Source organism: Lampetra fluviatilis, chromosome 19 (genome assembly GCF_964198595.1).
Source record: "Lampetra fluviatilis chromosome 19, kcLamFluv1.1, whole genome shotgun sequence".
Classification (NCBI taxonomy): domain Eukaryota; kingdom Metazoa; phylum Chordata; class Hyperoartia; order Petromyzontiformes; family Petromyzontidae; genus Lampetra; species Lampetra fluviatilis.
This window is the reverse complement of record NC_136293.1, coordinates 7,116,813-7,138,113: the sequence shown is the minus strand read 5'-3', so window position 1 is coordinate 7,138,113 and position 21,301 is coordinate 7,116,813. Positions and strand designations below refer to the sequence as shown.

The 21,301-nt window shown below is 52.5% G+C and overlaps 1 protein-coding gene across 8 annotated transcripts in view; it reads left to right on the top strand.

Moving 5' to 3' along the window:
• LOC144937589 (dachshund homolog 1-like) overlaps positions 1-21,301 on the top strand; it is a 259,425-nt gene that overhangs the window by 158,132 nt on the left and 79,992 nt on the right. Inside the window, exon 13 of one of the 8 annotated variants that reach the window (XM_078864903.1) lies at positions 9,770-9,877. The exons of the other annotated variants lie outside the window; for them this stretch is intronic. Within the exon in view, the coding sequence (XP_078721029.1) occupies positions 9,770-9,807 (38 nt within the window). The 3' untranslated portion in view covers positions 9,808-9,877. Of the gene's footprint in view, positions 1-9,769; positions 9,878-21,301 lie in introns of those variants that run through there. 8 annotated transcript variants of the gene reach the window in all.

Genomic DNA, 21,301 nt, shown 5'->3' with positions numbered 1-21,301 from the left:
GCGGAGCTTCTCTGGGAATGTTCAGGAAGTTAGGCAGGGCAGTCTTGTGGGGGTGGGTGGGGGGGGGGTTTGTAGGGGTGGGATTATTGAGGAGGCGTCCAGTGAAGGAATGTGGGAATGTGTGGGAACCCGTGGCATGATGCATTAATTAACCAAGGAGACCCCACGACTCACAAACACCGCCCCGTAAATCCGCATGCCCACAGCCATCCAGTCATCCACCACTTGAGTTTGTGATAAGACAATGAAGTTTCATAAAGAAAGCACTCGTCTTATATTTATGCGAAGACAAAGACCCCTCCCCCCATCACCCTGTGTGGGCTGCACGGATCCTGGGGCAGGTGATATCAGCCGAGTGGTCTGGCTAGTACCCCGCCCGAGTGCTGATGTTTACACACCGCACTAGGTACTCACTTTTAAGGCCTAGTTGACCTCGGAGAGGCCCAGGACCGGTTGAGATATTCTTCACCGATATTGGCCGTGAGCTGGAATGAACTCAGGTCGCCGGGTTTGTAGAGCAGTGCGTGAACCACTATACCACCACTCCACATTTAAACACACAAATATACACACAGTCTTATGCAAAGTGTAAATGAATAAAAATAGGTGTGACAAATCCGGAATCTACAGGGTAGTTTCAGACGATCCTCCGACGTGTGTTGTGGTTGTAGTCCCGCATGCAGTTCGGTCAAGATTGTCCGACGCTGCGCCCAACACAGCGTGCCGAGCAATACGCAGAGCAACAATAACAACAACACAACAACCCGAGTACACATTGGAGAGCTCTGCCTCCGATTTCCTTCCCACCGCATCTCCGATTAGCGCAGTTGGCTACGCACGTTGCACAAGAAGTTCAACGTACACACACGGACACACGGCAGCAGCGTGACCGCAAACACCCGCGCAGAAGTTGAGAGTTTCAGGTTCTCGAGTTAAATCCGGCCGCGACTTGCCTCTGCTTACTTGGTGACGGTGCTGCTGCCGCCACTACGTTGGCAATGGTGCACATGCACAATTAACAACAACAACAACTCAACACGCCCGTCAAAAACAACACTGTGTGTGTGGTCTTAAAATAAAATATATAATAGGCGACGTTTGGGGCAGTGGCCCATCTCACAAGCACATAACATTTTACGAAGAAGGGCGATTGCCCAAAAGGCCACCTATTTGATATATTTCTTATTTTAAGGCCACCACTATTATTGATGAATAAGTTGAGGTTTTTTTTTTGTATAATTGCTTGAGTTAATATCTGCTTACAGAGACAACGATCACGTCACACCCCCCCCCACCTCGCACTACCTGTACTGCGTGTTATTCGAACGCTACGCTACTCGTGTTTTGTAATTAATCGTTGTCCCCGTTTAAGCCTGGCCATGTAAACCCCAATCAAACCGTACTCGCGTAAATGGTGCGGCACATGAATCAATGACGCTGCTCGAAAGAGGAATATATATGTGTGTGTGTAAGTCGTCGTTTCAGACAATGCCCCTACTTGATAGCAGAGAGAAAAATTAAATAGCGGCGATGGTTACAAAGCCGTCGCTGGGACGGTCAAGCGGCTGGAAGCAGTGATTGTGGGGGTGCTGGCGTTAACATTTCTTAAAATCCTCGTGCGATGATAGACACATGGATGTATAGAGATGTATTGAGAGGAGAGACACGTGGACAAAAGATCGAGCTGCATTGCGATAAGAGGAGAGATACAGATGAGACAGAATGATAGTGAGTGAAATGAGGGATGCCGACAAGAGACGGATGCAGTGAGATGAGACAAGAGAGCCGCAGACAAGATTGAGACGATAGATTCATTGTCCTGGTATTCATATTCTTGGTTCTTTCGGTAAAGTCACGTAGAAGGGAAATAAAAAAAATAATGAAAATAATAAAATAATATAATTTCCCTTCTACGTGACTTTACCGAAATAACCAAGAATATGAATCCCTGCAGTCACGAAAGCTTTAAATCGAAATGTCTTGGTATTATCTTGATTTGAAGCTTTCGTGACTGCAGGAATCCATATTCTTTCGTTCTTTCGATAAAGTCATGTAGTTATAAAAATAAAATAAATCACGACGCTTCGGGCACCTGATGACGGACGCTTGTGTTGCACCCGAAACGTCGTGATTTATTTTATTTTATACCTACGTGACTTTACCCAAAGAACCAAAGAGTTTGTCTTGGTATGTTTACGTTATGCTCATGTGTCCGTTTTATATTTAATTGGATCTCCGTTCGAGCTGATATTTGGTGCATCTATATATGTTTTGTTCAAGGAATCCACAGAGCCCCTCGATTCGCTTGGGGGCCCTGCGCTTTGACTTTTACTCTGCTTATGCCTCACGCCGCCAGTGGGCTGGGCGGCTGGAACGGCCTAAGCGGCGTAGGAAATAATACGGATAAATAACGGACTTATTCAACCTCCACCACCACCACCACCACCACCCACCCACCCACTGCCACTACGGGCGCTACCACCCCCGATAGCCCCCCCTGTAAACAGGTGGGCTCATTGTCCCGCCTCATTAAGCCACTTGATTGTTTTATGTCGCTAATCGGCCACACCTGGGGCCCCACAATCTGTCCGCTTCCACCAAAGACGGCTTGTCATTCAGAGTTTCGTGGGGGTGGCGGTGTCTGCGCTGCACGGTGATCTCTAGCCGAGGATACCCGGGTGCTTGATTCGGCGAATCGGCATGCGGGCACGTGGGTCTACAACTCCTGTTTTACGTTCAGCTGTTGCCCATCCAGGGGCACCACGGTGGCAAGATGTTTTCTCCCTTGTCTGCTATGCAGGAGGTTAAGGGTTCCATCTTGCCCTGACGATGCCTATATATTTGGAGTTTGCATGTTCTCCCCGTGGTCGTGTGGATTTTTCTCCGGGTCCTCTGTTTTTTTCAGTACATATTTAACAACATGCATTTCGATTCTTTGGCTGCGATTCATTTCCACGCGATAAGCCACTTCATTGGGCTTTCATTTGTGGTCAGGACGCTTCTGAGAAAGAGCTATATAGCTCAGTGGGGCCTTACCGGGTAAAATAAAAAATAGTTTTAGTTAAATCCCAAGCCCTATCCAGGCTAATACCTGCTTAGCACAAACCAAGATAAAGGCCCAGCCCTGCAATGTCTTGCTCATGCCACTGCTGGTGCAATGGGACCTAAAGAGAGCTCTCTGCACAGCCGCTTCCAGAGGGGCATTTGGCCTACTCTTTTTCTTTCCTTGCTGGCCAGATGTCTTGGATTCGACGGGGGGGTTCCCCGCAATTGTACCCCAGCGGGCGCGCCTCCCTGCCGACTAAACTACACCGTGCCCGTTAACGTTGCCGGGCAGACGCAGGGACTGCGGGGAGATCGTCGTCGTCTGAGGATCGCAATAGGCAGATGTATTGGAAGTCATCGGAAGTGCGGGGGGGGGTTGGGTGGGGGGGGCAGGGGTGGGCTTGGGGGGGGGGGCTCTGGGCTCCATTAGATTTGCGGGGCTTAGTAGTTGTTGAGGAATGATGCATTATTTACGACGCCTGTGGCCGGCGTGCGTTTACCCAGCAAGGACACGCGGCGCAGGCAACATTTTAATAGCGGCGGCGCTAGCGGAGCATGCAGCATTCCCCGTAATAAACCATAACAAACAATCGAGGGGGACCTAATGAAAAATAAATAAATGCTAACACAAATTTATACGAGTCGTTGGGAGAGTATTGCTTCGCAAGGGGGGAGGGGGTGGCTGGTGAAGGTGGGGTGAGAGGCAGGGTTTGGGGGGGAGTGCAGGGAATGAACGGGACAGGAGGAGAGGATACGATGGGACTTGCGTTGGTCATTCAGGGAAGGGGTGATGGGTGGGGGATGAGGGGAAGGGGTGGGATGGGGAGTGGGGGATGGGTGCGGTGGGGGGGAGGTTGGGGGTGCGTGGAGACAAAACATAAAAAGAGGAGATTGGAAAGATGGAGCGCGCCTGAGAAAGCCTGCACACCATCACGCGCCGGCAAGAAAAATCGATCCAATCTTTTTTAAAAGCAATGGCAGGTGACCCCTGACCCGTGTGGGTTGTGCTGGTGCCGCTTTTATTGATACCAAACCCGGCGCGTAACCTTGGCTCAAGGGCGCGGCCCAGCCTCTGTTCCACGGGACGCGGGCCTCCATGAAAAAACATTACTCAACCCGCCACGAATAAAACATTCGGCCCTCTTTCCTATCCTCTGCCCCTCTTCTATTTCACCCGCTGCCTCCCTTTCCCCCCCCCGCCACTGCCCCCCCCATCCTTCTCTCTGTCTTTTTCTTACGCGGCGGCGTAAATTCGTCGCGCAATATTTTTGTTCGGGGACGCTGGCCATGCCGGAGAGTCATTGGCACCTTAACTTGAGTAGTACAGTGGATGTGGTGTGCTGGGTAGCGGAACTATTTACGCCCGTTCACCGACTCACTCGGGGACCGCTCCGGTTGAAATTCAACGTTTCTTGCTAAGTAACCACAAATAGAAACGCTTCGTTGGCTCTGGTCGCCTGGGCCCGCTTGTTTTTTTGGCGTTCGAGTTCCGCCAGGGGCTGGTTATCACGTCCCCCCCACCTCCCGCTGATTACTACGTTTCCTGTCTCTCACTGAGAGACGTAAAACGTCAACAACACAAAAAAACCTCAGCAATAACAAATAAAAATAATGTGCTTTTTGGGGTTCTTTTTTTACTCGGGTACCAATTTTTTTTAGCTGACCCAAAATAAATCTGCGGGACTGTTGCTGGCGTGGAAGTGCGCAAGATGGAAGGGTGAGTGGGCCCCCGGGATGTTTTTGCTTTCTGATAAAACTCTGATTAATGCGCCCGATTTGACTGCTGTTTTTGTGCCCCCTTACCGGTACAACACACAAGGAGGGGAAACGCTTACCCAACTTCCTCGGCAAACAATGCCACTCCACTGGCTTTTATTAGATGCATGTTGATTGCCGCATGTCGCCCAACGACCACCGCTACCACCACCGCCGCCACCGCCCGGCAGCCCAACCCAACGTGACTCCCTTGTTCTGCTGCAAAACCAAGAGCAAAAAACAGGAGCGGGCATAATTTTGGCCGTATCCTTGCGTCTGGCCGATAAGCCGACGCGGCGGTACTTGAAATGCTGAACTCCACTACGAGCCTCGCGCGCGCACGCTGCGCTGTTTTACACAAATGTTTAGGTCGCGGAATTATTTTGGCAACAGCGTGCCTGATCACTGGGGTGGTGGGGGGGGTTGCGGTGGGCGAGGTGGTGGGGTCCGTGTGGGATTTGGCGATGCGACTGCGCGTGTTCTTACAGCGCCTCCTCGAATGTGATTCGAGCCGCACCGAGAATTTGAAAGGTGTCCCCTCCCGGAGAAAAGGGAAGATCCGCCAACTGCTCAGCAGATGTTGCGAGCAATTTCTCCCCCCCACCCCATTTCCACCGCACCTCCCTCCCCACCCATCCCCCGCTCCATCAAAAGCTAAAGCTGGCGCAGGACTGCGCAAGGCATGCGTGCAATAATTATTAGCACCTTGGTTAGTGTTACGTGATTAATTCCATAATCGGCGCAGCCCAGCGCGTCGGTAGCAGCAGCAGCCCCTGCGAAGTGCAATGCAGGCGGAGGGAGGCTCTGCGAGTGCGCACGGGGAAAGGCCGAGCGGGTTTCACGAACGTGTGAAGCCTGCCGGTATATTTGCACAACGTTTATTGTCGGTATGCGTGGTAGTAAATATTAATATTCGGCTAATTTGATGGCTCAATTGGTTAATGGCTAATGTTACTCGGCGTTTTAAAACGCGCGCGTGGTGACGCTGGGACCAATCGCCCCCACTCACCCACCCCCCGCCACCGTGTTAGCGAGTAGGATTATAGCCCTACAAACGTTCGACGTTTTACACCACGTGTTGAGGGCTTTTCAGGAACTTAAACGAGTCGTGTTGTTGATTAATTATTCGATGTGTGTGTTGCATTTGGTTGGGTAAAGCGTGGGTACTCCCCCCTCCTCCAAAACGTTTGGCCAGCATGGAAGAGCAGGCCAAGTACACTTTAGAGGGAACATTAGAGGCCCAATCGCCTATAGGGTGGCGTGGCAGAGAGGAGGTGGCAGTGAGTGGCTCAGTGTGGCCTGAGTTGCAGCGCAGCCCAGGGCTTAATTTAAGACTTCCATTGAGACCCATAAACTTACATTGAGACCCATAGACTTACATAGACACACAACTACTCAAATTGATTGAGATCCATAGACTTATATAGAGACCCATAACCCTACATTGAGACCCATAGACTTAACATAGACACTCATAGATTTACACAGGGATCCATTTCAGTCACGTTTATCGGGCCACCGCCCCATATTGACTCTCCTTGGTCACGTGCAACATACTCCAGTCTTACCAGCGACGAGAAAAATGTCTCCGAACTCGGCACACCAAATCCACTGTAGTCACGCGTGCCCAGCTCGATTCTTGCCAGCAAGCCAGAACATCTTCAGCGAAAAAAGTAAGCTTTGGACAAAACGGTCACAAGAGGTGAACAAGAGCGGCACGTGGAGGCTGTGTGTAGGGGCTGTGGAGTTTGTGCGTTGAAGGCTGTGTGGGGAGGCTGTGTGGAGGTTGTGTGTGGAGGCTATGTGGAGGCTGAGGTTGTGTGCGGAGGCTATGTAGACGTTGTGTGGAGGCTGAGGCTGTGTGTGGAGGCTGTGTGGAGGCCGAGGCTGTGCGTGGAGGCTGTGTTTCAGTGGCACACTACGCTATCTCAGCGCACATCACTTAGCGGATAATAACAAGAGAGTGCGCAGCGTCCCTGGGGGATTGTGTATGAATTTTTGAGCGTTATCTTCTCGTGGGTGTGGGTTTTCTCCAGTGGCTATGGTTTTCTTTCTATTAAAAGTGCGTGTATATATACTACACAAAGCTAAAGATCCCCCGCGGAGCCATCAATAGACTTTTGGGGAAAGTGCCATTAGCGCGTAGCACCTATGGAGGCCGGCCCGGAACACGAGGGGGTGAGTGGCCAGCACCACGCCCGGTCTCTTTGGTCTCCTGAGTGGCGATGTTTACACAATGCACCAGGTATTTATTTCAGGCTGAGTCGACTTAGAGGAGGCCCGGGATCTAGTATAGATATTTGTCACTGATGTTGGTCCATGGGTGCGAATTCAACTTGGGATGCCGGGTTCGCAGGTCAGTGTGCTAACTACTGCGCCTCTCCTCCCACACATATATACACACGTGGGGAGCGGTAGTGTAGTGGTCTCGGAAGCTGTGCTACGAACCCGGCCACACGAATTCCACTCAAGCTCACGGCCAACACCAGTGACGATTCTCTGAACCAGTCCTGGGCCTCCACGAGGTCGACTGAGCTACAAACGAGTACCTGGTGCATTGTGTACACATCAGCGCTAAGGAGACAGGGCGTGGTTTGTGGAGGATGGCCCGGGCCGTCGGCTTCCAGAGGAGGGTGTTTTGTGGCCTGCTTCTTCACACCGGTCAGACGTCTCCGCAGAGGTGGCAGTACCCACACTCAACCTCACTACGCTCAACCTGCCGATTGATCGACTTCAACCGCTGTTGTATATCTAAATGTTGGTGCTGCTGCTTGGTGCACAGATCTCAGGGGAACCGTTGTTTCAACTGCCGCGTCAGCAGAGTGCATCTTACCGGCGACCTCTGGATCGCAAACCTACTGATTCGCTCACCTTCGCCACACCGTTGTGGCAGCGTCGGGCTCTTGTAAACGATCAAATCGCGAGGATTATCATCATCATCATCAAGTTTACATTTTGTCTTGATCATGCAAGATTCACCCATGCGTTTTCCATCTGCATCACCTTTCTGGGCGTCCTTCCCCCCCCCTCGCTCTCTCCTTCCCTCCCCCCCAACACTCTCCCCCCACACCCCTCCCCCTGCCCCCCACCCCCTACCACCCCCATCTACCCCCCCCAAAACCCACCCCCTCCCATTTCCCGGTTAACAGATGGGCTGGGAATAGACATTCTCTCTGTTTGTAAGGAACAGATGGCCAGGGACTGGCTCAGAGTGCTGGATTTTTTTTCTGCGTGTGTTTTTTTTTCCTTTTTCCCTCTCTCCGTGAGATGTGAACGCAGCAGCAGTGAGCCGCTTTAAAAGATACGGCTTCGTCCACTGATCTCTGCTGGAATTACACGAAATAAAGTCGCTCGAAGAGAGAACGAGAGAGAGAGCTTTCATATCCGCGCGTACAGAACGCGGAACAACGTAAGACAATGATTATGCCGCTCGTGCGGCGTATGCCCATCGAGGGGCATTGGTGCTCATCTCCTGCTCATGGCTCTGCTGAGCCAGTGCTGTAAATTCCACGTTCCTATGGCGGGGAGGGGTGCGGTGAAATCATATGCCTCTGTTGGCTTCCCCCGGAAAGTGATTGTTGTTGTAGCCTGCCCCCCGGTGGGGAGTTGAACTCGCAACCTTCCGCTTGTGAGCTCCTCTCGCTGAGCCACCTGGCTGGATAGTGTGAGCCACTCTACGATATACGCGTGACGAAAACAAATACACTCGGCACATTTCGTAAAATAACACCGTGGCCTTAAAAGGAAGAGTGCGTGAGAGGCGACGTATCGGTGGGGGGGGGGGCGGGGGTGGCCAAAAGCACGTCAAGTAATCCGTTTTATTCACGCGGACATAAAATAATGAGAGCATGTGGCCATTCCAGCTGCACTTAAGCCACCAAACGATGTAGGTCTCCCCTACACCGTGTCAGTTACGTCGCTATTTTCTTTTCCCATACTTCACGCCGGTCAGTGAAGGGGGGCGGTCGGTGGGTCGGGATTGGGGGTTGAAGGGGTTGGGGGGGAGATGGGGGGGGGGGAGATTGCCCGGTTATGACATCACTCGCCGACTGACAGCTGCCATCATCGGGAATCAAACTCGGGTGGTCGGGATGGCGGCGTAGCGCCCAACATGCGCCGCGCTCGCGAGAGCCCCTTGCTTTAAACGGCGCCGTCGCGTTTCAGTCGCTCGTTGCCACAACAACAGCAAAAAAAAAGGCCGCATTTCACTTGCAATAGTTGTGCTATCGTCAAGGATTGTTGTCTCGCGCAAGGTGGTGCACTGCTCGCCTGTTACCGTGAGGGTTCTCAATTGAAACGTGCTGCCGCTAGACGTGACAATGGCACATTGATAAACTGTCGTGTTGTATGTATATATGTTTACACAGTATAGCTTGACAATGCTTCTGTGTTTGCAGTGGCACACTAGCACTATTAACAGGAACAAAAAACATTTGTCGACAACACTGGCCAGCTCTTAGAAGCTGGCTACACATAGATGGGCTCTCTGTGGAGCTTCCCGTGTTATAATATCGATATAATAATAATGTTGAGTTTTACACATATAGCGTCATCGTTCATGCAAATTGCATCTCTCAGTCGCCGAGGAACCACAACCAAGCCCGAAGGCAGCGTCCAGGCAGTGAGCCGGCACTACCAACGTTCACCCAAGCTCTGCAATCCTTTGCATAGCAAGACGTTTTCAGCCAATCAACGAGTATTTGCGTGCGTGATGAAACCCGGGGTGTTCTGTAAGAGGCCTCTCCCATCAGCAGCGGCGTGAACCAGCGATTGCTCCTTTACCTTTACTCCCTTGTGGCGGCAGTCGGGGGCGTGGGATTTAAGAAACTCACCCCCCCCCCCCCCCCCCGTCGTTTCGAATGCCGTGCCGGGGGATTTAATTGAACCGACGAACCCCCGTTTTGGATCGCAAGTCATTAATCACGGTCGTCTTTGTTTCCTTGTCTTTGATTTTTTGTCGCTTTTGCAGAATCGAGGATGTACTTCAAAAACCCGGGACTCTACTGACCGGGCGTCAAGGTGGCAACGAATTGGGTTGAGGGGGTTGTGGGGCGGGGGGGGGTTGGGGGGCAGGGCAGGGTTGGGGCGGGGGGTGGATGGCGTTTGGACTAAAACGAGCGGACGGAGTTGTCAAGGGTCACGCAGCCAAGTGGTCAGTGGCGATCACAGCCCAGGGGCCCCTGTGGGGGTGAGGTGGGGCGGGGGGGGGGAGCTGGGGCGGGTGGGGGGGGTGTATATCCGGGGGTCGAGCCCCCCGTGAACCCAGGGGGGGGGGGGGTCCGGAGGCTGCCCCGACTCTTCCCGAGCGATTTCCTGTTTGTGCCCCGGCGTGCGGGGGACCGGTGCCTCGTGCCCGTTGCTACGGCTGCCCCCCGCGTGTGTTTGCGGGTCGAGAGGCCACCGGACGTCCGACGGTTCACTCCACGTGCCGGGAGCTTCCTCCTCCTCCTCGTCGTCGTCCTCTTCTTCTTCTTCTGCAGCTGAATTCTCCAGGAACCCGAAAACACATCGGGAGCTGCTTGCGAGTGGCTCATAAAAAAAGGGGGGGGGGTGGCGGGGGCTGGCTGAGAATTTGTTGACACTGAATCCCGGTGTCTGCGGGAGTGAATCTGCATGTCCCGTCTTTACTTGTGGTTGCTGAACATGAACGTGTGTTTGGGGCGTGGGGGGGCGGCCCTAAGATGCTGCAGCGGCTGGTGGTTTTTTTTTTGGGGGGGGGGGCGTGGGGAGGTCAGGGTTATGATCCACCACCCCTCCCCCCCCCCTCCCACTTGGATATTGATTGCGGTTGTAAAATATAAAACGGAGTGTGCCCCTCTCCTACCCCCCCCGCCCACCCCTCCCCCCTCTTCTCCCACCACCCCAACAACACGTCCATACACATTCCCTCTTATTCCTTACCCACCCCTCCTACCCCCCTACCCCCCTTCCTACCCCCCCTCCCCAAAAGATAGAGTAATGCAAGGGCACTTTGCGATGGTGCGAACACAAAATTCAATAGAGAGCACTGCCCTACAGCCAGCCATGCTCGGGAGTATAACACACACAAAAAACGAGATGCACCTTTTTACAAACTTAGTTTTTTTCTTGTGTAATTTATGATTTTATATACTTGTTTTCAAACAGTGCACAAAACCTCTCTCCCGTGAGTGTCGCCTGTGTCGGGGGTTCACCGGCGGTGGCGGTGGTGTGTTTTGCGGGAAGCTCCCTCGTTCAGGGGGAACCCTACTGATTTATTCTACAGATCTCGCATTCCCTTCCCGTGGTGGGCGGCGGTGGCGCGGGTGGGTGGGGGGAGGTTGGCGCTCTTGGTGGTGGCGCTGGAGGTGGCGCACCGCTGACCCACACGCACGGACGGGCGCGACGCCACTTGACTATGTAATTACGAAACGGGAGTTGAGGACGCAGTTGCTCATGCCAACGGTTAATTGTCGCCAGAGTTAGCTCTTATAAGATCCATTGTACAGTAACGAATCTGCAGTCATTTTTAACGCGAGCGCAAAAAAAAAAACGATTGAGAAGAACACGCGCGCGCGCGCGCACACACACACACGTGAACAATACTTGCTGTAAAATATTAACACTGTTGTCTTACTTCGGGCCCCGTGAAACGACCGGGGTTTCCTGTAACACTTTCATAAATGATGGCACCCATCCTGTAACTTCCAACTTTTATGTGACCGTTGTTTTTTTTTGTAAAAATCAAAAAGCTGAAAGAAAAAAAAAACGTAAGAAAAATATTAAACTTCACGTCCGGATCTTTTTGTGTTCTCTCCAATCGTCACGCACACGCTCGCGTAACGCGCACACTCGCGTACTGCGCACACGCGTGTAATACGCACATGTGCGGCGCACTCGTTGAGGTGAGAACGACGGGGAGGGTGGCCGCCGCTGCCTCGGAGACGTCACGAAGCTGGGCTGGAGCCCTCTGAGATCCTGGGTTCGAATCCAGGCACCAGTTGCCCCCGAGATTAAACCGCGTCCTCCCAAGTGTCGTGAGTTGATAGTTTCGGCATGGTCACCGATGACCAAACGAACCGTCAGATTGTTAAATGTTATTCTGTACTGAATTCGGCAATTTTACAGCTCCTGAACATGAAAATATTGAAGTCGCTGTCATGTGGCGAACGTTACTCTCACATGGCCGAGTGCGGTAGGGTAAAAAGCCCTTGACAGTGTGGACCAGAGGTTACGTGATGGGATCTCAGAGGTTGCTCTGCAATATCCACTTCCGTGGGGCCGTGATGACGGGAAGCGTCGCGCGGCTGCGAGAAATCTCAACGTATTGTTCCGTCTCGTGACGATGCGACGCTTATTTAGTGTGATTGGGATGACCGTTTTGGGGAAAAATAATTATAAAAAAAAACGAAATGAGTTGAAACGACGAGTGAGCGAAGATGAACCGGAGACTGGGGTTGAGAAATCGCATCGTGGTATTTTGTTGGACGAACCGGTGACGCAATTCGGAAATGAAACTGAGGCAGCTGTAATAAAGCCCTCTCGGTTTAAACCCAGGCTGTCAGGGGATTTCAACTTGGATCACAAAGGAGTTTAAACTCGGGACTAATGGGGAATTGACCTCAAACCATCATGCGATTTGAACCCACATTATTGAGGGATTTGAAGGCCAGGCTAATGGGATTTAAGCGCCAATTACCGTGGGATTTAAACGGAGGGTTTAATGGGATTTTAACTCGAAACCACTGGGATTTGACCGCAGCAATACTGCGGTATTTAAAACCGGACTCCCATGGGATATGACCTCATACAGTCATGCGATTCAAACTGACACTATAATGGTGTTTGAACTCAGACTTGCATTGCGCGTCGATTCCGTAGTCATGGCTAAGCCATCAGTGGGCCGTTGTTTCGAATCCCCCTCCAGGTGTTGTGATCCTGCACCCGTCGCCATGCCTCCTGCATTGGCTTCACGTCTGCACTGAGCGCGATGAACAATGAATCCCCTTCATCGGGAATGTCAAAACTCAAACTGAGGACCACACCCAACCTGAATTCGAACAAATCGGGGATTAAATTTCTCACCATTTCCCGGGTTCCCTCGTAGACTGGAGTAGCTGGCGCGTGGCTTTAGTGGCAACCACGGGCAACAGTGAGGTATACTGGATGTGGTGTGCCGGGCGCCACTCCCTTGGTCAATCCACTGCTGGACAAAGGCATCCCGAAGCAGTTGCCATCTCACGATCCTGCGACGCATCGATCCACCTAGCACCCACACACGAGCTTATTGGGTTCCTCCGGTATGAATAAATATCCTGATTGTGATCTAATTGCTCCGTCTCCTCGATGCGCGTCCTCCTGGGCACGTTTCCCTCCTTTGGCTGCCATCATAATTATCGACCATCGTCCCCGACGCATCCCTGCCGAAGCCCGCTTTTCATCGCAGGTCGGAGGATGTCATTGGCACTGCGTGCATTCTCTAATCCAAGTGCTCCTCTTGTCCTCTGCCAACTGCGTTGCGGATGGTCGTGCTGCTTCGAGGCAAGGTTCACCAGCGCTGCCGTGAGTGATCGGCCACGATTTCGGAACGTGTGTGGCCGTTACTCCGCCCTCCAGCGAGGAGGCAACAGGCCGAAACGACTGCGCGGGTCCTGTAGCATGTTATAAAGGGGCCCTAAATTAAACATATTAAAGCACACATTTTTTTACTTGCATAGTAAAGTAATTGTATTTTTTTCATTTTCAATACAGCCGGATAATGCGACATCTCTAACCTTAAACAGCCAGTCATTCATAAAATTGAATGCGGTATAGTACTATTGTAATAGAGCAAGTGCAGAATCACTGGACCGAAATTGATAGTAATATAGTAATAGGTTTTTACCCTTTCAACTGTTACAAAAGCTGACACCTTTATACAAGGCATCATGTTTGCAATAACCACAACACAAGCAGTCAAAATGCAAACAAAAGAAAACAACTCTGATAATGATAATGATATGTACTGTCCTTGAAGTTGATTGGTCCACACCCGAGACAGCTTTTCTTAGAGCCTAGTCTCCATTGGTGTTGGACCAGATGACGCCAAAAGGCGTCGAAATTGATAGCATGAAAGCATTTAGCGCGGGGCCCTTGAAAGTGCGGGGCCCGTAGCTACTACATATGTAGCTACTTTTGCTACGAGGATAATCCGCCACTGCATAGTCCCCTGTTTTCAAAAGCTTAAACGTCACGTTGCGAACCGTCCACACGCTCCAGGGATGTTTCTAGACCCGCCTCTATTTGTAAGTATGTTGAACTTCCTTCCTACCGTACTTAGCCAACGGTGCTAATCGGAGTCTGTTCAGTGACCCCTTCCTTGTCCAGCAAAGCCCTACCGTACGACACTTCACGTCACAGCCTCAGACAGGTGTACCTAGCCTGGCACAACCGCTGTGTCGAAGTCACCGTCACTCAGGTGGCGAATGGGCGGTTACCGTTACACCTCACGAATCCGTCCTCAAAATCATCACCATCGCTGCGTAACCAATAATGAATAATGTGTTAACGCTTAATGCGAACTGTTTTTGGTTTTATTTCACCCCCCGGTCCTGAGATATTCATTTGTGCCTCCCCCCCACCCACCGTGAAGAATGAGAAGACGCCCAGCTGGCTAAAACATTGCCTCCTTCACTCTCAGTGGTGGAGGGGGTGGGGGGGAGGGAAAGACAGCAAATACCACAAACAAAACCAATCTGCTATTTTTGTTTAATCAGCTCACGTAAATAGAGGCGCGCGCGTGTGTGTGGAGTGCGGCACGCGCACCTTGTTTGATTTACGCTCTTAGGCAAATGTATCGCGGGTTAAGGGGACAACTAAATGCACCGATTGACGCGGAAGTTGGCTACCCCGACGGCTTTACTTAACGGAGATTTATAAAGCCCCAAAATCCTTAACGCCGCGTAAATTCGTGCCAGGCGGGGAGGGTGGCGAGTAGATTCGTAAATAAGCGGACGTTTAGCGAGATACGCTGGGGATTTGCTGCTGCTGCTGCCCGTTGGGCTCGATTCGATCTCCGGGCGCAGCAGTTGAAGGAACGGGGCAAGTTGATTGAATCTCGGCCGCTAGCGTGGCTCACGCCCCCTCCCCCTGGCCTCCTCCCGGCAGCGTATAAGTGGGTAACACCGGAGTTGACATCGACAGACGAGAATTCGCGTGTGATCGGTGGGGTCAAATATGGGTACTCGCGCCGAGGACAAAGATGCCTGTCCGGCGTGGAAGAGTAGGCCAATACATATCAATCTGCTGGCAGGGTTGGCCACGTGCGTTGGAAAAGAAGTTCAACATATTTCTGCCAGCAGTGGCGTGAACGACATCGGTTATGCCGGCGATCAGCAGCGCTGAGACCCATCTCCGAGCCGCCCCGCGACACCAATGTCACACTCAACGTGCGTGTGTGGTCGGGAGCGGTGACACAGTGGTTAGCGCACTCCCCGCCCACAGACAACATCCGTGATCAATATCTGAACCGTTTCTGGGCCTCCCCTAGGACGCGAGTACCTGGTGCGGCGTGTAAACATTGGCACTTGGTCAGGTCATCTCAGTTTGCAGCCCACATGCCCACCCACAGCATGGCCAAGCAGCTTCTCTGTTTGGCCAGGTAGAGGGGGGCTAAACGGGCGCGGCACAGGCTACAGAAGAGATGGAGCTGATGCGGTACGGGAGGATGGGGAGCTGAGTGGACTTGACGTTGACCTGGTACAGGCGGTGTCAAGATCGACCTCTAGAGGAGGCTCGTGAAGTACGCCACTGGGCAGTTGGAGGCAATCGACATCCAACAACAACGGTGGGCGGAGGAGCGACGCTCACAACAACGAGCGGAGCGCCGAGCGGCTAAAACAAAGCGAGGTGGCACAGTGGGGGGCACAAGTGGTGCATCTGCCAGTCATCTCAGCTGGTCAACTCATAATACATGGGTCTGTTCTGACAGCCTGCTGACAACGAACCTTCAACGTTACACGTGATGGCCTCAAAGTACACGTAGCCATGCACAAGCGCTGTGGTGACTTCGATGCCACTCGATGGCGCATGGCGGGTGCGGTGTCTCGTATAACCGCGCACTGTATCACAATTCACAGGATTCACAGCATCAGTCGAGTTGGCGAGGTCTCACGCAAGCGAGAGGAACCGGTCCATTTGCCAAACCTATCTGTCGACTACTTTCATACCTACCTAACTCTTTGCGTAACTACCTACGCACTGGCCTGCTTCCATATCTACCTATCTAGTACATAGCCACCGAGCCACCTACGTCTCTACCTCACTGACCTACCTACTACCTACCTACTCACCCCCTCCACACCTGCCCACCCGTGCCCACGCACCTCACCACCACCGGAGTCGCTCACGAAGCGCTGCGACGTTTGGTGTCTGCCAATCTCCCTAGGAAGCGCGCGTCAATTAAACGCTGACGCGTGCAGCTGCCGTCATGGATGGAGGCGGGGAGGAGGGGAGCGGGGAGATAGAGAGAGAGCGAGCGAGCGGTCAGTGGCCCCGTGGGTCTGCTTCTCTGTCTCGTCGATACATTGGAGTGTGATTATGATGTGGTTGTGGTGCTGCGCCGTGTGTGCTGTGGTTGTGGCGTGGGGTAGTGCAGTGCGGTGTGGTGCGGTGCTTCTGCGGGGTGGTTGTGGTGTGCAGTGTGGTCGGGGTGTTGTGCAAGTGTGGTTGTGGTTCAGTGTGGTGCTGTGTAGTGCAGTGTGGTTGTGATGCAGTGTGGTGCCATGTAGTGCAGTGTGGTTGTGGTTCAGTGTGGTGCTGTGTAGTGCAGTGTGGTTGTGGTGCAGTGTGGTGCCATGTAGTGCAGTGTGGTTGTGGTGCAGTGTGGTGCCATGTAGTGCAGTGTGGTTGTGGTGCGGTGTAGTGCAGTGTGGTGCTGTGTGGAGCGTTGTAGGGCGGTGTGGTTCAGTTTGGTGCAGTGTGGCTGTGGTGGGGGGGGGGTGTCACCCTGTTTATTCAACTCCTTCCCGCTCCACGTTTACCACCACCCATGCAATTCGTGGGGGGGGGGGGGGGGGGTGCCCGGGGCTGTAGTCGTTTTTAGGGGGCAGCCACAACTCCTGAGACGCGGGGTTCGACTCCAGCTTTCTGCCACTGGTTCTCCAGCGCAGCGATTAATTGAGTAGTTTCTCTTTGGTTCGCTGATCGTTGTGCAGCAGGTTTTGTTTCAACTAATAACCCTCCACCACCCGACAGAGCCACGTGGAGGGAAAACGCCGATTGGTGTTTCAACAAAACAGGAGGAAGAGGATGATGAGATTTATTTATTTATTTTAATTCGATGTTTCGCTGGAGATTGCATCCAGCATCATCAGGATGGTGACACAAACTCGGGCATGAGTTGCAAATCAAGTGCAGTGAGTTTCCCGGTCACCAATGGCTCGATGTCAAACCCATCGCTTTGCATGTTTGGATGTCACTCAACTCGGTAAGAGTCCAGCTATGATAAGAAAACAAACATAGACGTTACCGTTTCATTGGCACGCAATGAACACTCCCAGCAAGGCACATCGTCCATTGTGTATCCCTGGTCGGCCATTCAACGCAGCACAGGCGGCACTAACACTGTGGCTTTAAAAGGTTGGAGAAAAACACATTCCTGCTGCGGAGGGAGCTGGTAGGAACGTTGGATTGCTCGGTCAATGGCCAGGGTCAACGGCGGCGTGGTGTATTCCGCAAATATGGCCGACTGTGAGGGCGGGCACAAGCCGGCGTGAGTAGGTTAAACGTTGAGTTTTATAAGGGCACCACGGGGTGACCAGCCGCTCCCCACACAGCCCCACCCCTCCCACCCCCCACCCAGCCCCTCCCCACCCTCCCCTCCCCACCCAGCCCCTCCCCACCCTCCCCACCCAGCCCCTCCCCACCCTCCCCTCTCCACCCAGCCCCACCCCTCCCATTTTTGGATGGACGACGGACGGAAGGACACAATAATCCCCTGTGGACTGGTGTAATCAGGAGGTTCCTACCAGTAAAATATATAATAGGTGACGTTTCGGGCAGTGGCTTATTTTCAGTGAGTTGATCAGCATGTCCCGCGTGGTGGTGGTGGTGGAGGCGGAGGCCGACATACCTTCAGAGCTCCATCTAGGAGAGAGGCCCTTCCGCCAGCAGTGGCGCGAGCACGCACTTGCGGGGCTGCGCCTTTGCCTCTTAACCTCTGACCCCCGCCCCCCCCCGACTCTCACAGCCATCCTATGAGACACGGGCCGGCTCAACCTGCTCACTGCGACGTCAGTTATTCTTACTTCGTACGGCTGATGATGTTTATGCTGCAGAGCAACAAGCCAACAATTTCACACTCAAGCTGGTCAAAGTCAGATAATGACCGCGTCGAGAGTGGCTTCGTGTGTGTGTGGATCGCGGCATTGCGTCGACACATGGTGTGGGATCTGTTCTGGGTAGCCGCAGTCGCACACGGTGGCTATGCATAACATGTTGTACGATCTGTTCTGATCGCACACTAGTACTGGCGAGTTAAAAAACAAGTATAACCCGTAAAAACAAAGTTTTTCACTATAAATCCTTTATATGCGTGGCGGCTAGAGTCCTCTCGTCCTCTGGCTTGAGATGGCTGCCACCTATGGGTCAGATGATTGTATGGCACCATTAAGCAATTGGTAATTAAATATATTATTTTTGTCCTTAAAGGTGTAAAATTTTGGGAAAAAAATTTCACGAACATTAATTGTCACGCACAACGAGTCTGTGTGGAAAATGTCAGCTCGATTGGATCACGGGAAGTGGGTTAAAAAACGATTTGCACGGTCGTAAGCAAGCAAGCAAGCGCGCAAGTGAACTTAATATAAAGGATTTTAAAAAAATTGAATGTGTGCATCAGGTATCATCCGCACCTGATTCCATGGTTCGTGCAGTGGATGCGGTTCAGGGTGGACCACGAGCTTCGTGGAAGATCAACACCCAAGGGGGTCTTCTGCGTCGCGTCTTTCACAACGAGGCGCATTGTTTGCGAGGTTGTTTTGAACTCCATTCAGCTCTACCGAAGTGAGAACTCTGCGTGTCTACATCGTCGTCATCATCATCATCACCACTCGACATCGTAAGCAACACAAAGTGGGATTCAATTGACGATAGCAGCACCGCCCCCCCTCCCCGCCGCCACTACCTTCCCCCACGAAAAATGTGTTTCATAACAAGTCACCTACCTCCATGAGTAAATTCTCGCACGAGATGCTGTCGGGGACGTATTAAGGGAGGAAGCTGTCGCGAGGAGCACAACTGTTCGGTCGGCTCAGACTGGAAACGTGTTTTTTTTTTCTCGCTCGGAGAGAAGATATTGACTCGTGCATCGTGGGTACTCTGTAAGGACACGGACGGAGGGGGTAGAGGTGGGTGGGTGGGTGGTGGGGTGGGGGCTTGTACGATATCGCTCGTGTCCTCGAAATGACAAGATCAGCTGGAAACACGGCGGCGAGATAAGGCGCTATTTATTTCGGTTGTTTGTGTCGCCGGATGATAATTGTTTCTGCGCAAATGCGAATCGTTTGTCATGGAAGCGCAGCGAACAGTGGCGCCGTCTCGGCCGTACGAAATATCCTCCCGTGAGTAGTGCAGCAGTGGAGTGTACGTGAATCAACAGGACTTTATATCGACTCTTAATTGCTCACCATGTGAAGCCCACTAATATTTTAGCTCTGTTTCAGAGGCGATCGGGCCGTCGCACGTGATGATAGCTTCTCGAAGTGTGCTGATATCATCATCACCACCACCACCACACGTGCGAAGTTATAATAGCAGCTAAACAATATAAACTGCGTGTTGATTCTTAATGTGGAGCGGGAGGGTAAACCCAGAAGGGACCCGGAAAACAATCCACGCGACGGGGGGAAGAGAGAGGCAGAGGTCGCAAACGGGTTTTGATTCCTTACCCGTACCCGTACCCGGCCGCACCAGGGTCGCAAACGGGTACCCGTACCCTACCCGTACCCGGCCGGGTACGGGTAGGGTACGGGTATCGGGTACCTGATTGCGACCTCTGGGATGAAGCCATGTTGCAGGCGAGGGTGGGTTGATTCTAGGAACTTGAATTGTGAGAAGAGACAAGACGTTGGGAAATGAGTGACAAACGGTTACTCACCGGTGACTCACGGTCTACCCGTACCCGTACCCGGCCGCACCAGGGTCGCAAACGGGTACCCGTACCCGGCCGGGTACGGGTAGCCGGGTATCGGGTAGGGTACGGGTATCGGGTACCCGGTTGCGACCTCTGGAGAGATGAGAGAGAACACGCGGACTCCGAATGTATAACAACAGGCATCGTCAGGGTGCGGGATCGAGACCACGCGCTGCTGCGTAGCAGGTGATGCAGATCGCGTCTCCTCGCCATCGCGGCGAGATTGCATTGTCGGGTTCATTACAGAAATCATTGAATTACGTTTTTGTTGTTGTTGTTGCCAGGAACTTGTGGGGATATTCTATCGATGAAGATCGCAGGGTGCTTCGTGTTCGCATTGTGTTTGCCATTTAAAATGAATATTCATTTTCCATAAATATGCTAAATTCATCTGTTGGTATGCAAATTCCTTTGTCAAGGCGCCCTTCCTCCTCTAACCCAGCTTAAATATACGCTGCCAAGCTTGATGGTGTTCATTCAGACGCTGTCTTTCCGACAGCCCTGTTCTTCACCTGAGGACGGCTGCTTGCGTTGTGGCCGAAACGTCGTGAGAATTGTATTTTATGATGTTTTATTATTATTTTATTATTTCCCTTCCACGTGACTTTACCGAAAGAACCAAGAAGATATTCATTTATTGTTCATCTCTACCCATCCCCCTCCAAATAAAATTCCAATGCAGGGTTTCCCGAGCCTGCAGACCCCACCACCAACACGCTCCGTCCTTCCACGTTTACCAATTTACACTGAGTTGAAATGCAAATTAGCTCGTTCCGCGATGTACACCTCACGCGCCCGATGTTTGTTAACCACGTCGCACGGTGCCGCGCTAAGCAATTAACGCTGTCTGCGTTAATAGAGCTGATTCCAATTAGCATTGTACGCGTGTTCCGTGCGCGCGCGCGCGCGCGTGTGCGTACACGCGTTGCACGTGACGCATGCATCGTTTAATCGCGTCGCGCGCCACGTGGGACTTGTTTAACAATCATGGGGCGCGTGAAGCGCGGCACGAGTTAATCTGTAGTTGAATGAGGAAGTGTCGGAAAGGCGGAGCGTGGTGGTGGGTCGCGGGGACTGCAGTTTGGGGAACCCTGGCCCAATGAATTAGGGCGCCACGGTGTCGAAATGTTAACAACCTCGCCAGGTATGCAAGGAGGTCGTGGGTTCGAACCCGACCCCAACGATGCCCCTGCTGTATATTTGGAGTTTTGCGCGTCTCTCTCCCCGTGTTCGCGTGGATTTTCTCTCCGGGCCATCCGATGTTTCCCCTCCGCGTTTAGAATCGGCGTCCGTCTCGAGTATGCGGCTGCTGTGCATGTCCACGTGATAAGCCACTTCGTGAAGCCATCGTTTGTGACGGCCAGGTCGCTT